The following is a 17,527-nucleotide window of genomic DNA, read 5'->3' on the forward strand; positions in this document are numbered from 1 at the left end:
TTTTCTAAGAAATTAGCAGGTTTAGCTGTACCTTTTCTTTAGGTATACAAACTCAGTTTCATGGTCACAAATATTACAGAGATCCAACCTCAGGAGGATTAGGCATGGCTCTCAGACACACACTCCACTTGAACTTCAAACCATCAAAACTGGACAGCACAAGAATGGAAAATATGCAGATAAATCAACATTCCTTGTTGGGGAGCTGATTCTGATTGAAAAAGAGATGTGGATTTTTGATGAACTTCAGAGTAAAAGTGCAAACCACCATTTAAAAATACATAGTTGTTTATAAAAACAAATTATTTTAAAGTGGCCTCCTAGAGGGTGACTGGAAAATAATGTTGTTTTTACTGGGAGAACCCAAAAGCAGGTGAGGGGTCCTGTCCTGTTACAAGGTCTACTTCTAGAACAGCTGAAGGCGGTGTCCTGGCACCTTTCAAAGTGGGCTTCTTAGATTATCTATGGCTTAAGAAATTAGGTGTGTGCTCATTTCACTTCCTAAAAAGCAGACTCCCATCCAGGGAGACTAGAGTGGCTAAGTTTTACAGCATCTGCTGGTACACCAAGTACTATTTCATTTCGAATATATTTTGTCATGCCTTTTTAGAGTACTTAGGAAATGACAACAAACCCACAATATACCCACCTGACTGCCCATCTCCTTTTTAAAGTTTTTGCTTATCTACTCAGAAAGGGATTTCTTCCTCGGGCCGCCTTTAGCTATAACTATTACAGGAGGGGCCATGTTGACACCAGCGGAGACCGCCTAGTGGAAATATAGCCAGTCTCCTTTGTAACAAAGCTGCTTCAGTCAGGCGCACTCTCTCAACTCAGAGAAAAATAGACTTTCTCCAGACCTTTGCTTAATTCTCTTCCTCGGCTCATAATTCCTGTGCCCCAGGAATTAGGTCTCAGCCCTAGTTGTGGTTCAGCCTCAGGACAGGATGGAGCCAGGGGGAGTAGAAACATATAAACACTTGCCTGAAAATATAATTTTTCAGTACAAAACATTCAGCATGGCTTAGGAACTGCCAGTTGGCAACACCTAGAGAGCCTGACAAAATGGATGCTCTGGTTAACTTTTATGTGAGTCTTCAGAAAACACTACTACTCACCTACAACAGTGAACATATCTGAAATCATACTGGCTTTAATCTTTAGGTCCAGAGGTGCATCACTAATAGAAGAGAGAAAGAAAGGCCAATCAATAATGTTATAGATTAACAGAATAGCTACCCCTAATGGGCCTCAATATAGGAGAGCTTCCATACGTCGATGAGAAGCAACACATAAAGCACATCAAACCCATGGAAAAAGAAAAAGAAATCTGGGCAAAAATACTAGAAATAAAAGCCCACTGTTAAACTCATCCTCTGTAGGGCAGGTCCAGCACCAAAGTTGATTCCCTGACATGCAATCTTTTTACTCCAAAAGGTCTTGTGCAGTTCAAACTGTGTACAAGTCAAGAATACTGCTTCATTATCACTGCGGATTTTAGAGGTTTTAGACTTTTAATATGCTCCTTTATGAGTGTGTCCATCATTCAAATTATTTTTTACTGCTATAACAGTCAAATCACATTCACACGCAAGAGAAGGAACTCTGGTCATCTTTGTACTTTTTTTAAGGCTTCATTTTCTGTTCTAAATCAGTCTTCTTAAGCTTTTAGGCTTGCAAAATGAGGGCAAAAAAATACAAGTTATACCAAACTATCACCAGATGATGCAGCAGGAACCCACATGGAAACAGAAACATGAACTGAAAGCTGGAAGCCTCCCTGTGGCAGTGACTGCCATGTTGGCCTTGGTGTTGAGGTGTTCCTCCATGAACCAGATTACTTTGGCTACTGGACCAATGCATCATTCTGGGGATCTCTAACATCCTATGATGCACCTGGCTGGGCAATCTGCAAAGAGCTTACTTAACAAAAGAGTGGCCCAACATCTGAAGCATCTCTGTGATATCTAGCTCTATACCTTACTATTGGGGTTAAGCCAAACTCCCACCCCATGAAGTAGTCAATCTGTCTTTATTTGATTACTTGGCATTTTGCCAACGTTTTTCATCCTTAAAAATGCAGCTGCTGGGTGGTCTCTAGCATAAATCTCTAGGGTTCTCTAGCTGTTTAGAGAAGTGTATGGCTAGTAGAAATTCTGGCTACAGCTGCAGATATAAGCACAATCCTCTCTGGTATTGAAAAATGTTTCTTTCCTTCTTCTAAACGATAGGTTAAAAAAAAAATTTAAGATTGTTTGAAGTTTTTAGACTCTAATCTTAGATGGAGACCAGAATATAGAAAGGGTAAAAGGACCAAATATTATATATACTACCCTAGGCCCAGCTCTATACCTTTATAGTATATGTGGATTTGAGCCTGTATAAACCTTTAGTAATAAAGGAAATATAATACCTCATGTATTTCTTTAGCCTTAGCAGAACACCTACAAAGTTAAAAAGAAAAAGAGAGAGAGAACTAGAAATAAAAATGAACACAAGAAGCATCCCTCAGAAGCTTAAGAAGATAGTTATAGATCACAAATTGCCTAGTAAGATAGGGACGCGTGGTTACCATCTGGAGGTTAACCACATGTCACAAATCCCTCAAATTTAGAAATTCTAGTCATTTCTATCTAATATAACTAGGGTAAAAAAATCTAGTGCCAAGAGAAATGACTTTTAAAAAAAGTGTTTTAGTGCTACTCATCGAAGGTTTGTCCTTTTCTAGTTGATGAACAGACTACTTACCAGGCCAAAGAAGGGGAGAGATTTACTTCCAACAACCATGGCTTCAGAGTAGAATCTATGAGCACATCAAAGCCATAGAGTTCTAGAAATACAACATAACACAATACACAAGATCATTTTCTATGTTACAAGTGAACAAAAATCTGGAAGACTGAATCCAATCAACTCCCACCAGAGGCTTAGAAATTTGGTGAGTATAAGTAATGAGTGGAAGTAGAAGCAGAGAATCTTTCAAGTTCAAGAGAAATTAATCAAGCTCTAGAGATAATGAGATAACAATGTTTATTTATAAAATTCCACTGTTTTTATCATCCACTCTATTGACATTCCTGAGTTCTACACAGAAAGTGACCTGACCTCTAAAAGTTAGCAAGCATGATTCTTCTGTGCATATGGATTAAAAAAAAAAAAAAATGTTGGGAATGGGAATACAAGTGCATCCAACATCAAAGCTGCTTTGGGTTTGTTCTGGATTGTTCCACCATATTCTGAAAACAGAAAAATCTTCTGAAGGAATCTCCCTGGGGCCCTTCCATTGCATTTTCCTAAACCAAGGTCTTGCTTTTGCAGCCTAGGTCAAGAAGATATCTAAGTGTAAAATATACGTATTCTTCCCCTCTCCTATGGTTTCCATTTCCCTTTGAAGACAGAAAATAAAGTACAGTGGCCCAACACAGAAAGACAGAAGAGAAAGGAGGGAGCCTGTGGCAGATACAGCAGGACTGTGACGAGCCATCCTGCACCACTAGTATCATTGAAAAGGGGAAGGAGCCAGAGACCAAATTTCTATGGTTTCTGGATTCTTTACGGATTCTCTTCCCTAACTCTTCAACTGTTGCAAAGAGCAAACCAAGAACATGAGCAGTCTTCTGTCCCAGGATGCAAGGATAATATGACACTAACTTTGGAACCTCAGCTGGCAACCTTTACTCTTATCATTAATGAGACCCTCTCCACAGTCCTCTTTGGTATTCATAAATCAAATATATCTGACTTTCAGAAGTCCCACTCATTCTCAAACTTCCTACTCCGTGTCCCTCAAATAAACCATCTACATCTTCTTTCCAAGAGAAAAGACGAGCTTCCTTACAGTTCAACCAGAGGTCACAGGCCACAGCTCACACCTACAAAACACAACGAGGTATCTTCCAGAAACTCATTTTCAAACAGATGTCTTTACTTCAAGAAGGATTCTCCCATTTCTCAATCCTCTCAAAAACACAGAAAAGTAAATGTAAGTTTCTAGAAAGATGGTGCCAAAGACTGTCTTTTGAACAGGAAGTCTGATATAGGACCAAGAATCCTAGAAGGGGAATCTAGAGACCTGGATTCTTCTCATGACTCTATCCTTTATTCACTGTGGAACTTGGGGAAATCATTTCTCTCTCTGATATTTCTTTAGCATCCTTTCATTTCCTTTATCTTCTCTATTAATCACCATCTGTCAATACCTATATACTCAGTAACTTTGCTATGTCCAAAATTCCTATTTATGCAACACTGATTAGACAATCATATTCAAGTTTTTCTCTCAGGAAAAGTTGTCATGAATGAATCTGCTTCCATAGTACTTCTTTAGGATTCAATTTAATTTGCAAAAATTAATCACAAACCAAAAGAGAGTCTGAGAAGGGATTTACCATCATGTAACTACACAAAAATCAATTATCTGTACTTTAAAATGTAAATAAAAGAAAGCTCCTTCACCTATCTCTTTTAGGTAACAAATTCATAACTTTTATGGCCAGTACATTCTTCTGAATATTTTACCTAATCTTCAATCATCCCACAGAATATTCCCCTTTTAATCTGAAAAAAAAAAAAATCTTTTGTGATATAGCACTAAAAAAGACATTTAAAAAGAAAAACTTAATTGCAAAATCTACAAGTCCATGTTAACATTACACAAGCAAGAGCACAGGATTCCACTGTTTCATAAAATGGTAATATTATTAATAATAATAGTATGAGGAACAGGGTAAGAATAATGCTTGATGGACATGGTGACCAAATTTGCAGCATCAACCACAAATGAAGACAAACTAAAATCAGAATGACAACCAATGAGTCCCATTATTTAAACACCTTGCATTAAACAGCCAACACATTTACTTGACTATTTCCCAAATTTAGAGGCAAATTCCAAGAATCTCAGTTGAAAGGCTGAGAACTAACATTCTGGGAAGAAAAAAAAAATAAGCCAAAGAGAGAAAACACCCTTTGCAGTGCCAACTAAATTTTTACCCAGGTGAATAAAACCCGTCAGTGCTAAACGATCTCAAAATCAGTTCTGGCTCTGACTACACCCGTACGCGCACAAGGCTTGGACCTACTACCATCTAAAAGTGGGCTACCTTTGGGATAGCATTACAACCCAGTGCAAAGCCCAGCTCCCCTCAGAGGCTGGAACTGGAGGGGGTGTGTGGGGGGGTATGGTATGAAATGGTATGAAAAAACAGCATTTGTATCAGGTTTATCTCTTAAAATAATCAACTCAGCTTAAGAAAAACGATTTGGGCCCTTGGCAGGCTACAAAAGTCCTTATAACGACCCTTTTAACTTATGACTGGTCTTTTCCATGGACATTCAAGATTTTAAAAGGTAAAAAGTAGGTTGTGCTGAGAATATTAAACTTCACCTTTAATATTGTGTGTTTTGGCAGCAGAAATGTGAAATTCTAGAATTTCAAAAACTCAGTATCCAAGATGAGATAGAGCAGTGTTCCTGTCATTAAAGGGTGCAGGCAAGCTAGGTCTTTCCCATTCTGAGGGCTACTTTCTTTCTTCTTCTGTGTTGTCCTCATCATGCAGAAGAGCAAGTATTTTCAAAAGACTGTTGCTACCACCTGTTCAACAATGTTTCCTTAGGAAAATTTTCTTTCTTGAGCTGTATTTCCTTCAGCCCCCAGCCAAATCAAAACAAACTTGAAAATATTCTAGTGACTAAGTGGGAAGAAGCCTCGCTCCACCTCTGCTTTACCCTTGGTACCCTTATCTCCCTATTTCTTGGATGCAGCTTCCTGAAAAGCAACCTACACTTAGCTGCCTTAATCTTCTTAATGCCTATTCATTCCCCAACCCATAAGAATTTGCTTCTGCTCCCACTGTCTAAGTCAGTGACTGTTCTCACTGTGATCACCGAAGACCACCTTACTGCGAAGCCCAAACATCTGAAACTGTTGACCACCCCTTACTTATTGGAACTTTCTTCTCCCTTGGTTCCAGGACACTGCTCTCTTCTGATTCTCCTCCTCCTTTCATTCCTTCTCTTCTGCCCAGCTATTCACTGGTAGGTTTGCTCAGGGTGGCATCCTCAGGGCTCTTTCCTTCTCAATTCTACTTCTCTTCTTGGGTGATCTCATGTATTCTCATGGCTGCAATTAATATTATGATGATGACATTCAAATCTATATCTTTAGTCAAGTGTCTCCTGGACACCAAATCCATAACTCCAATCGCCTTCTAGACAACTTCACTAGGATATCCCACGAGTACTCAACCTCAACAGAACATAACTTGTTATCTTTCTCCCAAACCTGTTTGGCTTCCCATTACTCTTCACCTTGGAAAATGGTAACCCATTCCACCAGTCTCCAAAGCTAGAAACACTCTCTTCATCACCTCCCAAATCCTACACATTACCAGATCTCTTCTCTATTTCACTTTAATCCAGTCTTCTATATTCCCTTTTGAGATATAATTCATATATAATGAAAAGGACAGATCTTAAGTGTACAATTTGATGAGGGATGACAATTGGATACATCCATGTAATCCACATCATATCAACCCACAAAAAACATTTCCATTACCCCAGAAAGATCCCCCATGCCCCTTCCCGGTAAATACCCTGCTTTCCCTCATCACACCCCCAGATAATCACTATTCTTATTTCTTTCACCATGGATTCATTTTGTCCATTCTAGAATGTCATAAATGGGAGCATACAGTATATACTCTCTTGAGTCTGGCTTCTTTCATTTAGCATTTCTGAGATTCATCCACCTATCACTGTTTCTTGTCTTAAAACAAGTTTATTGAGATAATAAAATTACTGTATAATTTACATACAACAAAATTCACCCTTTTAAATTGTAGTTTGATGAGTTTAAACAAATGTATATAGTTGTTTAACAACCACCACAATTATAGAACAATTCTATCATAGACACTCCCCATGCCCCTTCGAGTCAATTCTCACTCCCCACCCCACCAGCAATCATTGATCTGATCTCTGCCTTTCCAGAAAGTCAAATAAATGAAATCATACAGTATTAGCCTTTAAGAGTGGCTTATTTCACTTAGCATTGTGCTTTTGAGATTTATCTGTGTAACTGTGTTTCAATAGTGTAGTTCATTCCTTTTATTCCATGTTATGGATATACCACAACTTGTTCATCCATTCAACAGTTCATGGACATTTGGGCTGCTTCCAATGTTTGATGATTATGAATAAAGCTGCTATAAACCTTCATGTACAGGTATTTGTGTGAACATATATTACTTTTCTTGGGTAAATAGCTACAAGTGGGATTGCTGGATCATGTGCTAAGTTTATATTATTGCTGCATACTTCTTACCTCCCATTCATTTCCCTAGGACTAGTCTCTCCCCACTGCAGTCCATTTTCCATATGGCCATCAGAATTTCTAAGACATAAATCTAACAGTCAGATAGAGACAGGCTGTGAACTGGCCCAGTAAGAGACACTTGATGTCAGGTTGGCTCCTACAGGATTTTAAATTAGTCACTTCTAGTCACGTTGTACAGTATTTCCTTTGTTGTAATTCTGTCCTACCAAGCTGTGGGTCAAATCATGATAAAAATGAAAGAAAATAATAATAATCTTATTGCTCTCTGGCTCAAAAAACTCCAGTGGCTTGTCTGTTGTCTACAGGATGAATTTAAATGTGTTAGTCCTCTATAATCAGGCCCCGATCTACTTCCATAGCCTCATCTCCTGCCAACTCCTCCCACGCAGGCTCTAGCTAGTCACAATGAGCTTCCCACTTCAAACAATGTCACACTGTGTCTGGACACTGCACTGGGCACATCATATTCCCTCTGTTAGAAATGGCTTTCCCCGGCTTCCCCTAGGCATAGCTGGTAGCTCTGGTGTATTCCAAGAGTACCCAAGTCACTCTACTACCCGTACTGTCATTTATCACTTCATGTCTGCTCCTGCCCATCACTGGAGGGGAGGGCCATGTTTCATTCATCGTTATCCTGCAAGCAGCCTGCACCATAAAAAGCACATAGGAAGCAATCAAGAAACACTAAAAGAAAGAAAAAGAAAAGAGAAGGAAAAAAGAAAAAAAATTAAATGAAAAATACTGTACAACTTCTAAAAAAGACAAAGTAATATGTAGCTACTCCCCCCAAAATAGCCCTAGGACAAGACTTGAAATATTCATAATAAAGGTAGTAACCATAAAGACAATAAGAGACATTATTATTAAGATGTTCACATATTAAGACATATTTAAAAAAAAACTTGATAAAGGGTGGTCTAGGAAGGGAGGGAAAAAAGATTTGACAGGGAAAATAATAACGCGCCTAACAGATTACTAAACATGTCACACCACTAACTGTGGAATCAATCCACTAACCCTCCCCAGAAACAAAGCCCCAGCTGCAGCTGTAATCCTGAGGCAGTGGAAAGTGCTGACATTAGCCAGTCCGCACTGCCAGTCAAATACTATTGTATAAAGGAAATTCTTTTTACCTTGGCTTTGGATTTGAGTTGAAAACCTAAGGAGGAAGTCTTTATCTGGGGTCCAGAAGGAGAAGTTGGAAAAAAGCAGATCAAGATCCCACAGGAAGGGGCGCCTGGGTGGCTCAGTTGGTTAAGCGACTGCCTTCGGCTCAGGTCATGATCCTGGAGTCCCGGGATCGAGTCCCGCATCGGGCTCCCTGCTCGGGAGGAGCCTGCTTCTCTCTCTGACCCTCCCCCCTCTCATGTACTCTCTCTCATTCTCGCTATCTCAAATAAATAAATAAAATCTTTAAAAAAAAAAAAATCCTGAGAAAAAAAAAAGATCCCACAGGAAAATGAGCTAAATAAAAGAAAAAGCCCAGAGCCAATTTGTTAACTAGTCCAATAAATCAATATGGTATCTGGCTACCATATGTAAAGGTAGATTTGAAAGGAGTATCTAGGACTCGGTACTGTTGATTAGAGCCGAAAGAGTGCCTTTTTCAGGCCTGATCTGCTAGAGAGAATGATATCATTTTTCCTGAGATCTAGTTACAGGAGAGCAGGAGGAGAATCCAGGATATGGAACATGCCAAAAGTGTCAGACTCATCAGAGCTTGTGTTAATGTGAGTGGAGAAAGAGCCAGAGAGACCTGGCTCCCAAACTTGGCTCTGCCATTTGTTAACTGCGTGACCTAGGACAGATTATTTAACCTTTCCGAATCCTTTCTCCTTGCTATAAAACATGGGTAATAAATACCAACAAAATCCTTAAGAGGGCTAAAGGGAATAACCAATGAAAAGTGCTTGACAAACAGTAGGTACTTCCTTCTTCCCAAGCCCCTTCTACAGTAAACTTCCCTTCCCACCTGAATAGGAGCACAGGATAAAGCAGAAAGGAGACTCTCTCGAAAAGTGAATTGTTTAAAAAAGAAGAAAGAAAGAAAAATGAACTGTTTGCTGACTTTTGTTGGTGATGGTCAAGTAGTTTACATAATTGGGGAATGTATGCTGCCCACTTTCATTCCTTCAACAAATATTTATGGACACCCACCCTTTGAGAATGTCAGTTTACCCTATGAAATGGTCTAGAACATGAGCAATGGAAGGCCAAACTAGCATTCATTCGACAGAGAGAGGTGTACTGAGCATGGACTGTCCCTGGCCTCTGACCTAAACAAGGCCAGCCTCGTCGCCTCTACAAGTGGCAGGACGGCTGGCTCAGAGGAGTCCCGAGCCGGGGAGGACCAGGATCACAGCCTGTTACTTCAGCCATCCTCGCACACACAGATAAAACTGCTGTCAGCAGCAGCATCTGTAAAGGACAGCTAACATCCTGTTGCTCTTGGCTATATTTCTCCAACTGGTCAAAAAAGCCATTCTCTTTGCCAGTTATGTCACAGTGCCAACTTCCTAAGCATACTTAAAGGGTTGCTGTTTACACATATATTTCACATGGTACCATATTTTTACAATATTGAAGGCAGTAAAAATTAGAGTGACAGAAATCTATTTTATTGGGAGAGGCATCAAAAACTCTATAAATCAAGAGTGCAATGATCAAGATGACCTGACAGCCAACCATCTTGTGGACCCCTGCCCTCCAGGCCAGGTCTCCTTCATGTGGGCTCTTCCACTCACAAGCTCTGGAACCTCGGGAAGGGTCTTAGTTTCTCAGGCCTCAACTTCTTTATATGGACTAATTATTCTCTGGGGTCCTTTCCAGATGTACAAATCTATGAGAAGGCATTACACGGCACAGCTAAGTTTCAGGTTGTTTGTGAAGGTTCCTAAGTCTACGGCTAAATGCCAATAATACAATGCAGGTGTATGTATATACCATCCATGTAAAATCCAGTTTGAGAGGAACAACACTTATAATCTATGCCTTTCAGCAGGGACTGAAAATAAGTTAAATGCATAGATAAACAAATGAACAGAATACTGGAAGTCCCAAAAAGCATAGTCAAGCATTATGGGTGGTAGAGTGGGAAAGAAGTCAGAAGGACAGCTTAGAAATGGAATGCTCCTAGCCAAGATCCATAATGTGTATGGGTGAAACCACAACCAAAAAAATATAGTGAACCCCATCACTGGACTACTGGCTTCCACTTAAAAGCACCAATGCTCTGTGCAAGCCAAATTATTCTGGGACGCTCTCAATTCCTGTTTATTCTAAAAAGAAAGAAAAGAAAGGAAGGAAGGAGGGAAGGAAGGAAGGAAGAAAGAAAGAAAGAAAGAAAGAAAGTAAAAGGGAGGGAGGGAGGAAGGAAGGAAGAAAGAAAAAGAAAGAAAAAGAGAAAGAAAGAAAGGAAGGAAGGAAGGAGGGAGGGAGGGAGGGAAGGAAGGAAGGAAGAAAGAGAGAGAGAGAGAAAACAAACCTAGTTTACTCCTTGTAACTTGAACACCAGGGGAAGCTAGCAGGAGTCAGTGGGAGCCAGAGAGACTCGCACAAATATATACACGTATACAAAATCGTATCTGATGGGGGGAGGTTAATGAAGCACACAAAATCCCAGGGTTGACAGGAAGTGGAATTAGAACCACAAAAGCCAAGAAGACAGTCAACAACTTAAAAAACTCCAGATGCACTCACTTTATTAAAACTGAAGAAAAGCAGGGAGGGGGAAAGGGGACCCATGGATGATGAAATGGACTTAGGGGTATTTTACTGAGTCAGAGAAAGTCACTACTTATTTCATGTTGGAATCTCCACTGCCATTAAGTTCCAGAAATTCTCAAGCTTCCAAAAGGCAATCAGGTAATAAATCAAATAGAAAAGGAAACCTTCAGAACAGCTTATGATCATTTCTACAACAAAAATTTTTATGCCAAGAAATTTACCCTCATATAAGAGCCAAGTAGATGTGGAAAAGAAACTTCAGTTTTTTAATCTAGTGAGGTTTCTGAAGTTGAAGATATGTTCTATGCACCCCTTCCTCAAACAGTTTATAATAATGCTAAGAGCTCTAGGCCCTTACCAAACCAGATCTACCGAGAAGCCTACTATCAAAGGCCACAAAAAGGCAATTAGAGCAAGTACCAATGATTCATTCACAAACATTTCTTAAACATCCTCTGAGATCAAAAACAATGCTATTGCGCACAAGAGGAACAGAAACTAGGGAGACACTGCTCCTGTCTGCAAGGAGCTTCTAGTCCAGGAGGGGAGTCAGACACATAAATGCGTACCAGATGACAATCAGGTACCACTGCAGATTATGAATGGAAAGCTGGGGGCTGGGAGGGCTGTGACTGGAATACTTAGGAAAAAATTCACCAAAGAACTGATACTTGACTTCATCTTGAAAAGATGTCGGTAATCTATTAAGTAAAGTAACATGAGAAAAATCTGTGAAACGTAGGATAAAGCAGGTGCAAAGGCAGAGGGGGAGGGAAGGACCTGACAGGCCCAGGGAGCGGTGAAAGGTTTGGTTTGGCAAAAACAGAGTGAGAGGGGAAGGGGAGACACAGTGGCTACTGAGAATTGAGGCAATAAGCTCAGAGACTAAGGGGGAAGTGCACATGTAAACAAAACATCACAATATGATAGGAAAAGAACATAACAGAACAAAGTATCAAACAGCATGAGAAAGGAGACACAACAGGGCACTTCATTAAGCAAGGGTTCCTAGAAAAGGCAATGGTCAAGCTGAGTCTTAGAATATGAACATGAGTGTGCTGGGCAGACAGGACAACAGAATTTATATCGAGGCACAGAGGCATGGAGTGCTCAGTGGTATAGTTGGATTATAAGGTGTAAGTGGAGATTCTAGAAATTTCTTAAAAATTCTAGAATTTCTAGAAAATTCAGCTGGGGTCAGGTCCTTAGAAGCCTTGAAGTCATATCAAGTTTCTATTTACTAGTTAAGCCTAAGGAGCCATGTGAGGGTTTTACAAGACATGAACATATCTGCATTTAGAAAAGATGTCACAACCTCTTCTTTTCCTATATAATTTCAGGTCCTGGTTTATCTAAGCTCTTCTATTCGGAGTCTCAACACCTCCCTTTTTTAGTGCCCCTCAAGTACAGACTATTATGATAATCCATGAAAGAGGTCAAGAATTATTAATTCTAGTTATAAAAATAACAAAGAAATAATTTCTATTGAGCACAAATTGAGGAGCAGACATTGAGCCAACTGCTGTGCACACATCATCTCATCTGATCTTCATGGTACCCTTGGGAGGTAGGTACCATCATTACTGCCATTTTAAAGTTGAGGAAACAGGACTGGAGTAACTTGCTGAAAATGAGAAAACTAGTAAGGGGTGCAAATGGCTTTTAAACTAACTCCATCAGGCTCTAACAGCCATGTTCTCTACTTTCCTGTTACCCAGCCTCCCGAGCAAGCCATGCCTTATATCCTGACTACTGTATTATTTTAAATATCCCCCCAGCAATGACCCTAGTGTGTTTTACTAACAAAGCCTACCACCTGCCGAAAGCCTAGTGGACTTTACAGACACTGACACTGGCAATCACTACAGAGCTCACACCCACACAGAAAGCAAACGTGCGCAGGTGCCCTTGGTGCCTGTCACAGCCAGTGGGTCAGGAGGAACGGACTTCCTGATCCAGGAGTTGTGAACTGTTTCTTACTCCTTCTCTGTGCAATCGGAGAGTTATGGGTGGGAGAAAAGGGGAGGGAAGGAGGAAGAGGAGGAGAAGAAAGAGAGGTGGGGGGAGACAGCCACTAGAAAGAAGACTAACACAAAAAGGAGGAGTCATTGGAAACTGGGAGAAAGCACATACTGGTACCAGCCAGAGCTTCTTGGAACGGTTCCCAGTCTGGCTGCCAAAGAGCTCTGGAATATATTTGTTAAAGCTGGATTCCTGTACAGTCCATTGCAGGCTTTTTCTGATTGCACTCTGACAAAGAAACCCATACTTTAGTTCCAATCCCTGCTTCCCACACAGAAAGCTCGTGAGTCCTCAGGGGACCTCCAAGTAAGCCTACCACTGGCCTCTTAGTGGGACCTTCATGTGCTATGTGAGCCTAGAAAGAAAAGTCCACCACATACCTCTTATTCCTGTAGAATCACTAAGCCTCTCTACCCCAGGATCCCATCCCAACTTCCCAACCCCCTTTTCATAAAACATAGTAAGCTTCTTGAGTCTCCTTACCAAAACAACTGCTGCGGTGAGGAACAAAGGTTTTACAGGCTGTAGCAATAGCTAGTTCAGCAGAGATTATAGTCTTAATAATCAGGTCTTCCACATGGGCCATCAATGCTACAAAAAAAAAAAAAAGAAGAAGAAGAAAAAGCAGCAGCAGCAGAAGGAAGAAACACTATAATGCATGGAGTAGAAAGACTGGATTCCAGAACACAGTGTGATTATAAAAGCACATGTGCTCATGCCAAAAAGTCTCTAGGTGGCGCTCATGCAAATAGGTACTCCAGGAGAAGGCGTATCTAGGAATAAGTTGACACAGTCCAGAATGTAGGTGCTGGGGACTGTACTCAAGTGGCCTGCTACAACAAAAGACAGACATGGAATGGAAAGGAAGCCTTACTCCCCCGCTTTCGGCCTTCTCCTACCACCCATCTCTTTGTAGACTGAGCTTAGCCTTTTGCGCACTTCTCACTCTGCTCAAGGCTCAGCAGTAGTGTCCATTTTGATGCCAAGCCCTGTACTCCTATTTGACACTGCTCATTCTCCAATTCAGCAACATGAATGAGAGAGATTAACTTGGACAAATTTGCACTCACGGCCAATATGGAGAAAGTATTTCAGTTTGCAGTTCAACACTCAAGAAGGATTAATTTACTAAAGGCTAAAGGAAAAAGTTGTGCCTTCCAAACTAGAACAAGAAAAAGGATTTCGGGGCTCATGGAAAGCCTGTTCTGCATCTTGGACAGGGCAGGAAAACTTGACACCACCACCAATGACCCCATCATATGTCTCAGTGACACTGTCAGAACTACAGAGGTGACTCATAATGAGAGGCCAGGGCAGGTTACACAGAGGAGAGAGATCAACAGGGAAAAAGGCCTGGTACTCACCAGTTGTATCTCTGCCTTCCTGTTTCAGATACCTAAGCATGGCACTCATGCTCCATTTGTTCCCATAATCCTCCACCTCTGGATCATCACAGCTAAAACAAAGGAATGGATAGAGGTCACACATGCAAATAGGCCTGGCAGCAGAAATCAGATTTTTTACAAATACTTGTCCTTTTAATCTTTAGGAAAACATTCCCTTTGCTGACCTCCACTAAGCAACTTTTCTTGGTCGTTTTGGTCATACATCCCTACCTACCATTGAAATGAAAATGCATATGGCCTCCCTTACCGATGGGGGTAGGGGAGAAGGCAGCAAATTCTTCCTCAAGCAAACAATTATGTATCATGAAAGGGTGGAAGAAATGTGTGAAAGAATGTAAACAATTTAAGAGTGGTTACAATACATTAATAGAGTGAAATGTTCAGCGATACTAACCTAGACTTTGAGGTAAATGTCACATGAGCCCACAGAAGAACTTCTAATGCCATTTTCAGACCAGAACTGAGTCTGGGTGGGCTAGTGAGCTTATGTAGTGTAGCATTTTAATAAGCTAACCCAGCACAGAACTGCGTTAGCATCTGAAGCAAGCTCCCTCCGCTTCAGAGGTATACACAGCTTTTTTTGATACTTTCTGAGTTATCACTGAAGGGAGAATGCACTGGAACAACAATGAAAGCAAAGAAGTACCCCCCTGCTAGAGCAGCAGACTGGCAAACAGGGTACACTGCCAAGACCATTGGAAGGGTCTTGCAATCTGGAACCCGTGTTTCGCAGCTGCCCCCTCATTCCCCACCACCACCCCACCACCCACTAGCTGCATGTCTGCTCATCTTCCAGAGTGAAGGATATGGTATCTTCAACCATTCCAAACACTGGTCACAGGACACTCCGTGAAATCTATAGAGCTTTGGCAACTATGCCATCACTTCCAGATTCTTTTCTTCCTTTCCTTGGACCTTCTAGACACCTATTTTTAGTCTGAGTAGAAAGTAACTGTTTGGGTTTCTTTTTTATTTTTCCACTTTCTGGCAAAATTATCAGGATGAAAGAAAACAGAGCAGAAGGAATATTTCCACACAGCTGGGCTTGTACTCCCTTCCACTGAATCCTTTTCTGAGATGGCCTCATTTCTTTCTTCATTTAATTTATTCCTAACTTTTTCCCCCCAAACATACAAGTTTTTACTTCAGCACAGAGAAGAAAGCACAGAGAAGAAAACAGAAGTCACCCGCCCATAATCCTGTCCACCATAGTTAAGCACTGCTAACATTTTAGTATATATCCTTATAGTTTCCATTTTCTCCCCTCGGCAAACATAAACAGCTTTAGTTACCTTATATATTAAAAAAGAAAGTAAACTACAAGTAGTGTCTGGCAACCTGTTTTTTCCACCTAACAATGTACAGTCATGAACATTCTCTCTGATCTTGTGCACACATCTCTTGTTATTTCTTAAGGTTAAGTTCCTAGAAATGGAAATGCTCGGTCAAAGGGTACCAATATTTTTAAAGCTTTTGATACATTTTGCCAAGTGCTGAAATAACCTCACTTCTTAACTTCTAAAAAGTTCCATATGCTTATTAAATTCCCACACGTAAGTCAAGTGAGAAAAGATGGTGAAGACGAAATTTAGGAAGGCATATTTTGGTAGAGAAAGGTGACACTATAACAAGGAGGGCAAGCAATGGAGAAGCAGCAGCTAAATGTGCTAAATGACAGACGGCTTCCCATAGGTTACATGGAGATAAATGCAGGACAATGAGCTGACTTTCCACATCCACAACACCCACACATGGATGTTGGCTCAGCTGTAGCCAGTACCTGACATAGTCTCCACTCTTCTTATTCACACTATAGTTTGTCAGGTGCATGAACTGGTTCCGAATGTTCTTGGCTCCTTGATCATACCGCACAGTTGCAAACCTGATAGAAAGGACATTAAGTTAAATGTCAGGAGCAGGGGTTCAAGAAAATGTAGGCTAGAACTCAGGATCAATGTGGTATTAATAAAAGGAGAGTGATATCATTAACAAATAATGAGTGCTTGATAAATGCTCACTCCTATGGTGCTTCATATACAATATTTAATTCATTCCTTAAAGCAAGTCTCTGAAGTAGATAATATTTCATTTTTAGAGTGGATATAAAAACTAAAATGTAACCTAGAAAGATTAAGTAATTTGTCCAAAATTACACTAACAAGGTACAATATCCATTCTTGATAAAAACCCTCCACAAAGTAGGCTTGGGGGGGGACTATACCTCAACATAATAAAGGCCATATATGAAAAAACCCACAGCTAACATTGTCTTCAATGGGAAAAAACTGAGAGCTTCTACCCTAAGATCAGGAACAAGACAAGGATGTCCACTCTCACCACTTTTATTCAACACAGTACTGGAAGTCCTAGCCACAGCAATCAGACAACAAAAAGAAATAAAAGGCATCCAAATTGGCAAGGAAGAAGTAAAACTTTCACTATTTGCAAATGACACGATACTATATACAGAAAACCCAAAAACTCCACAAAAAACCTGCTAGAACTGATAAATTCAGTAAAGTCACAGGATACAAAATCAACATACAGAAATGCGTTGCATTTCTATACACCAACAACGAAGCAGCAGAAAGAGAAACTAAGGAACCAATCCCATTTACAATTACACCAAAAACAATAAGATACCTAGTAATAAGCCTAATCAAAGAGCTCAAAGATTTGTACTCTGAAAACTATAGAACAGTTATGAAAGAAATTGAAGAGGACACAAAGAAATGGAAAGACATTCCATGCTCATGGACTGGAAGAACAAATATTGTTAAAATGTCTATACTACCCAAAGCCATCTACACATTTAATGCAATCCCTATCAAAATACCAACAGCATTTTTGCAGAGCTAGAACAAATAATTCTAAAATTTGTATGGAGCCACAAAAGACCCAGAATAGCCAAAGAAATCTTGAAAAAGAAAAGCAAAGCTGGAGGCATCACAATTACAGGCTTCAAGTTATATTACAAAGCTGTAGTAATCAAAACAGTATGGTACTGGCACAAAAAATAGACACATAGATGAGT

General features: G+C 40.3%; 1 protein-coding gene across 1 annotated transcript in view; it reads right to left on the reverse strand.

Annotated features, from left to right (window-relative positions):
* Positions 1 to 17,527, reverse strand: part of TTLL5 (tubulin tyrosine ligase like 5) — a 274,932-nt gene that overhangs the window by 207,769 nt on the left and 49,636 nt on the right. Inside the window, 5 exon segments of the mRNA XM_021679581.1 lie at positions 1,119 to 1,180; positions 2,749 to 2,830; positions 13,571 to 13,678; positions 14,452 to 14,543; positions 16,274 to 16,375. Coding sequence (XP_021535256.1) covers positions 1,119 to 1,180; positions 2,749 to 2,830; positions 13,571 to 13,678; positions 14,452 to 14,543; positions 16,274 to 16,375 — 446 coding nt within the window.

The sequence above is a fragment of the Neomonachus schauinslandi genome, chromosome 9 (genome assembly GCF_002201575.2).
Source record: "Neomonachus schauinslandi chromosome 9, ASM220157v2, whole genome shotgun sequence".
Taxonomy (NCBI): Eukaryota; Metazoa; Chordata; class Mammalia; order Carnivora; family Phocidae; genus Neomonachus; species Neomonachus schauinslandi.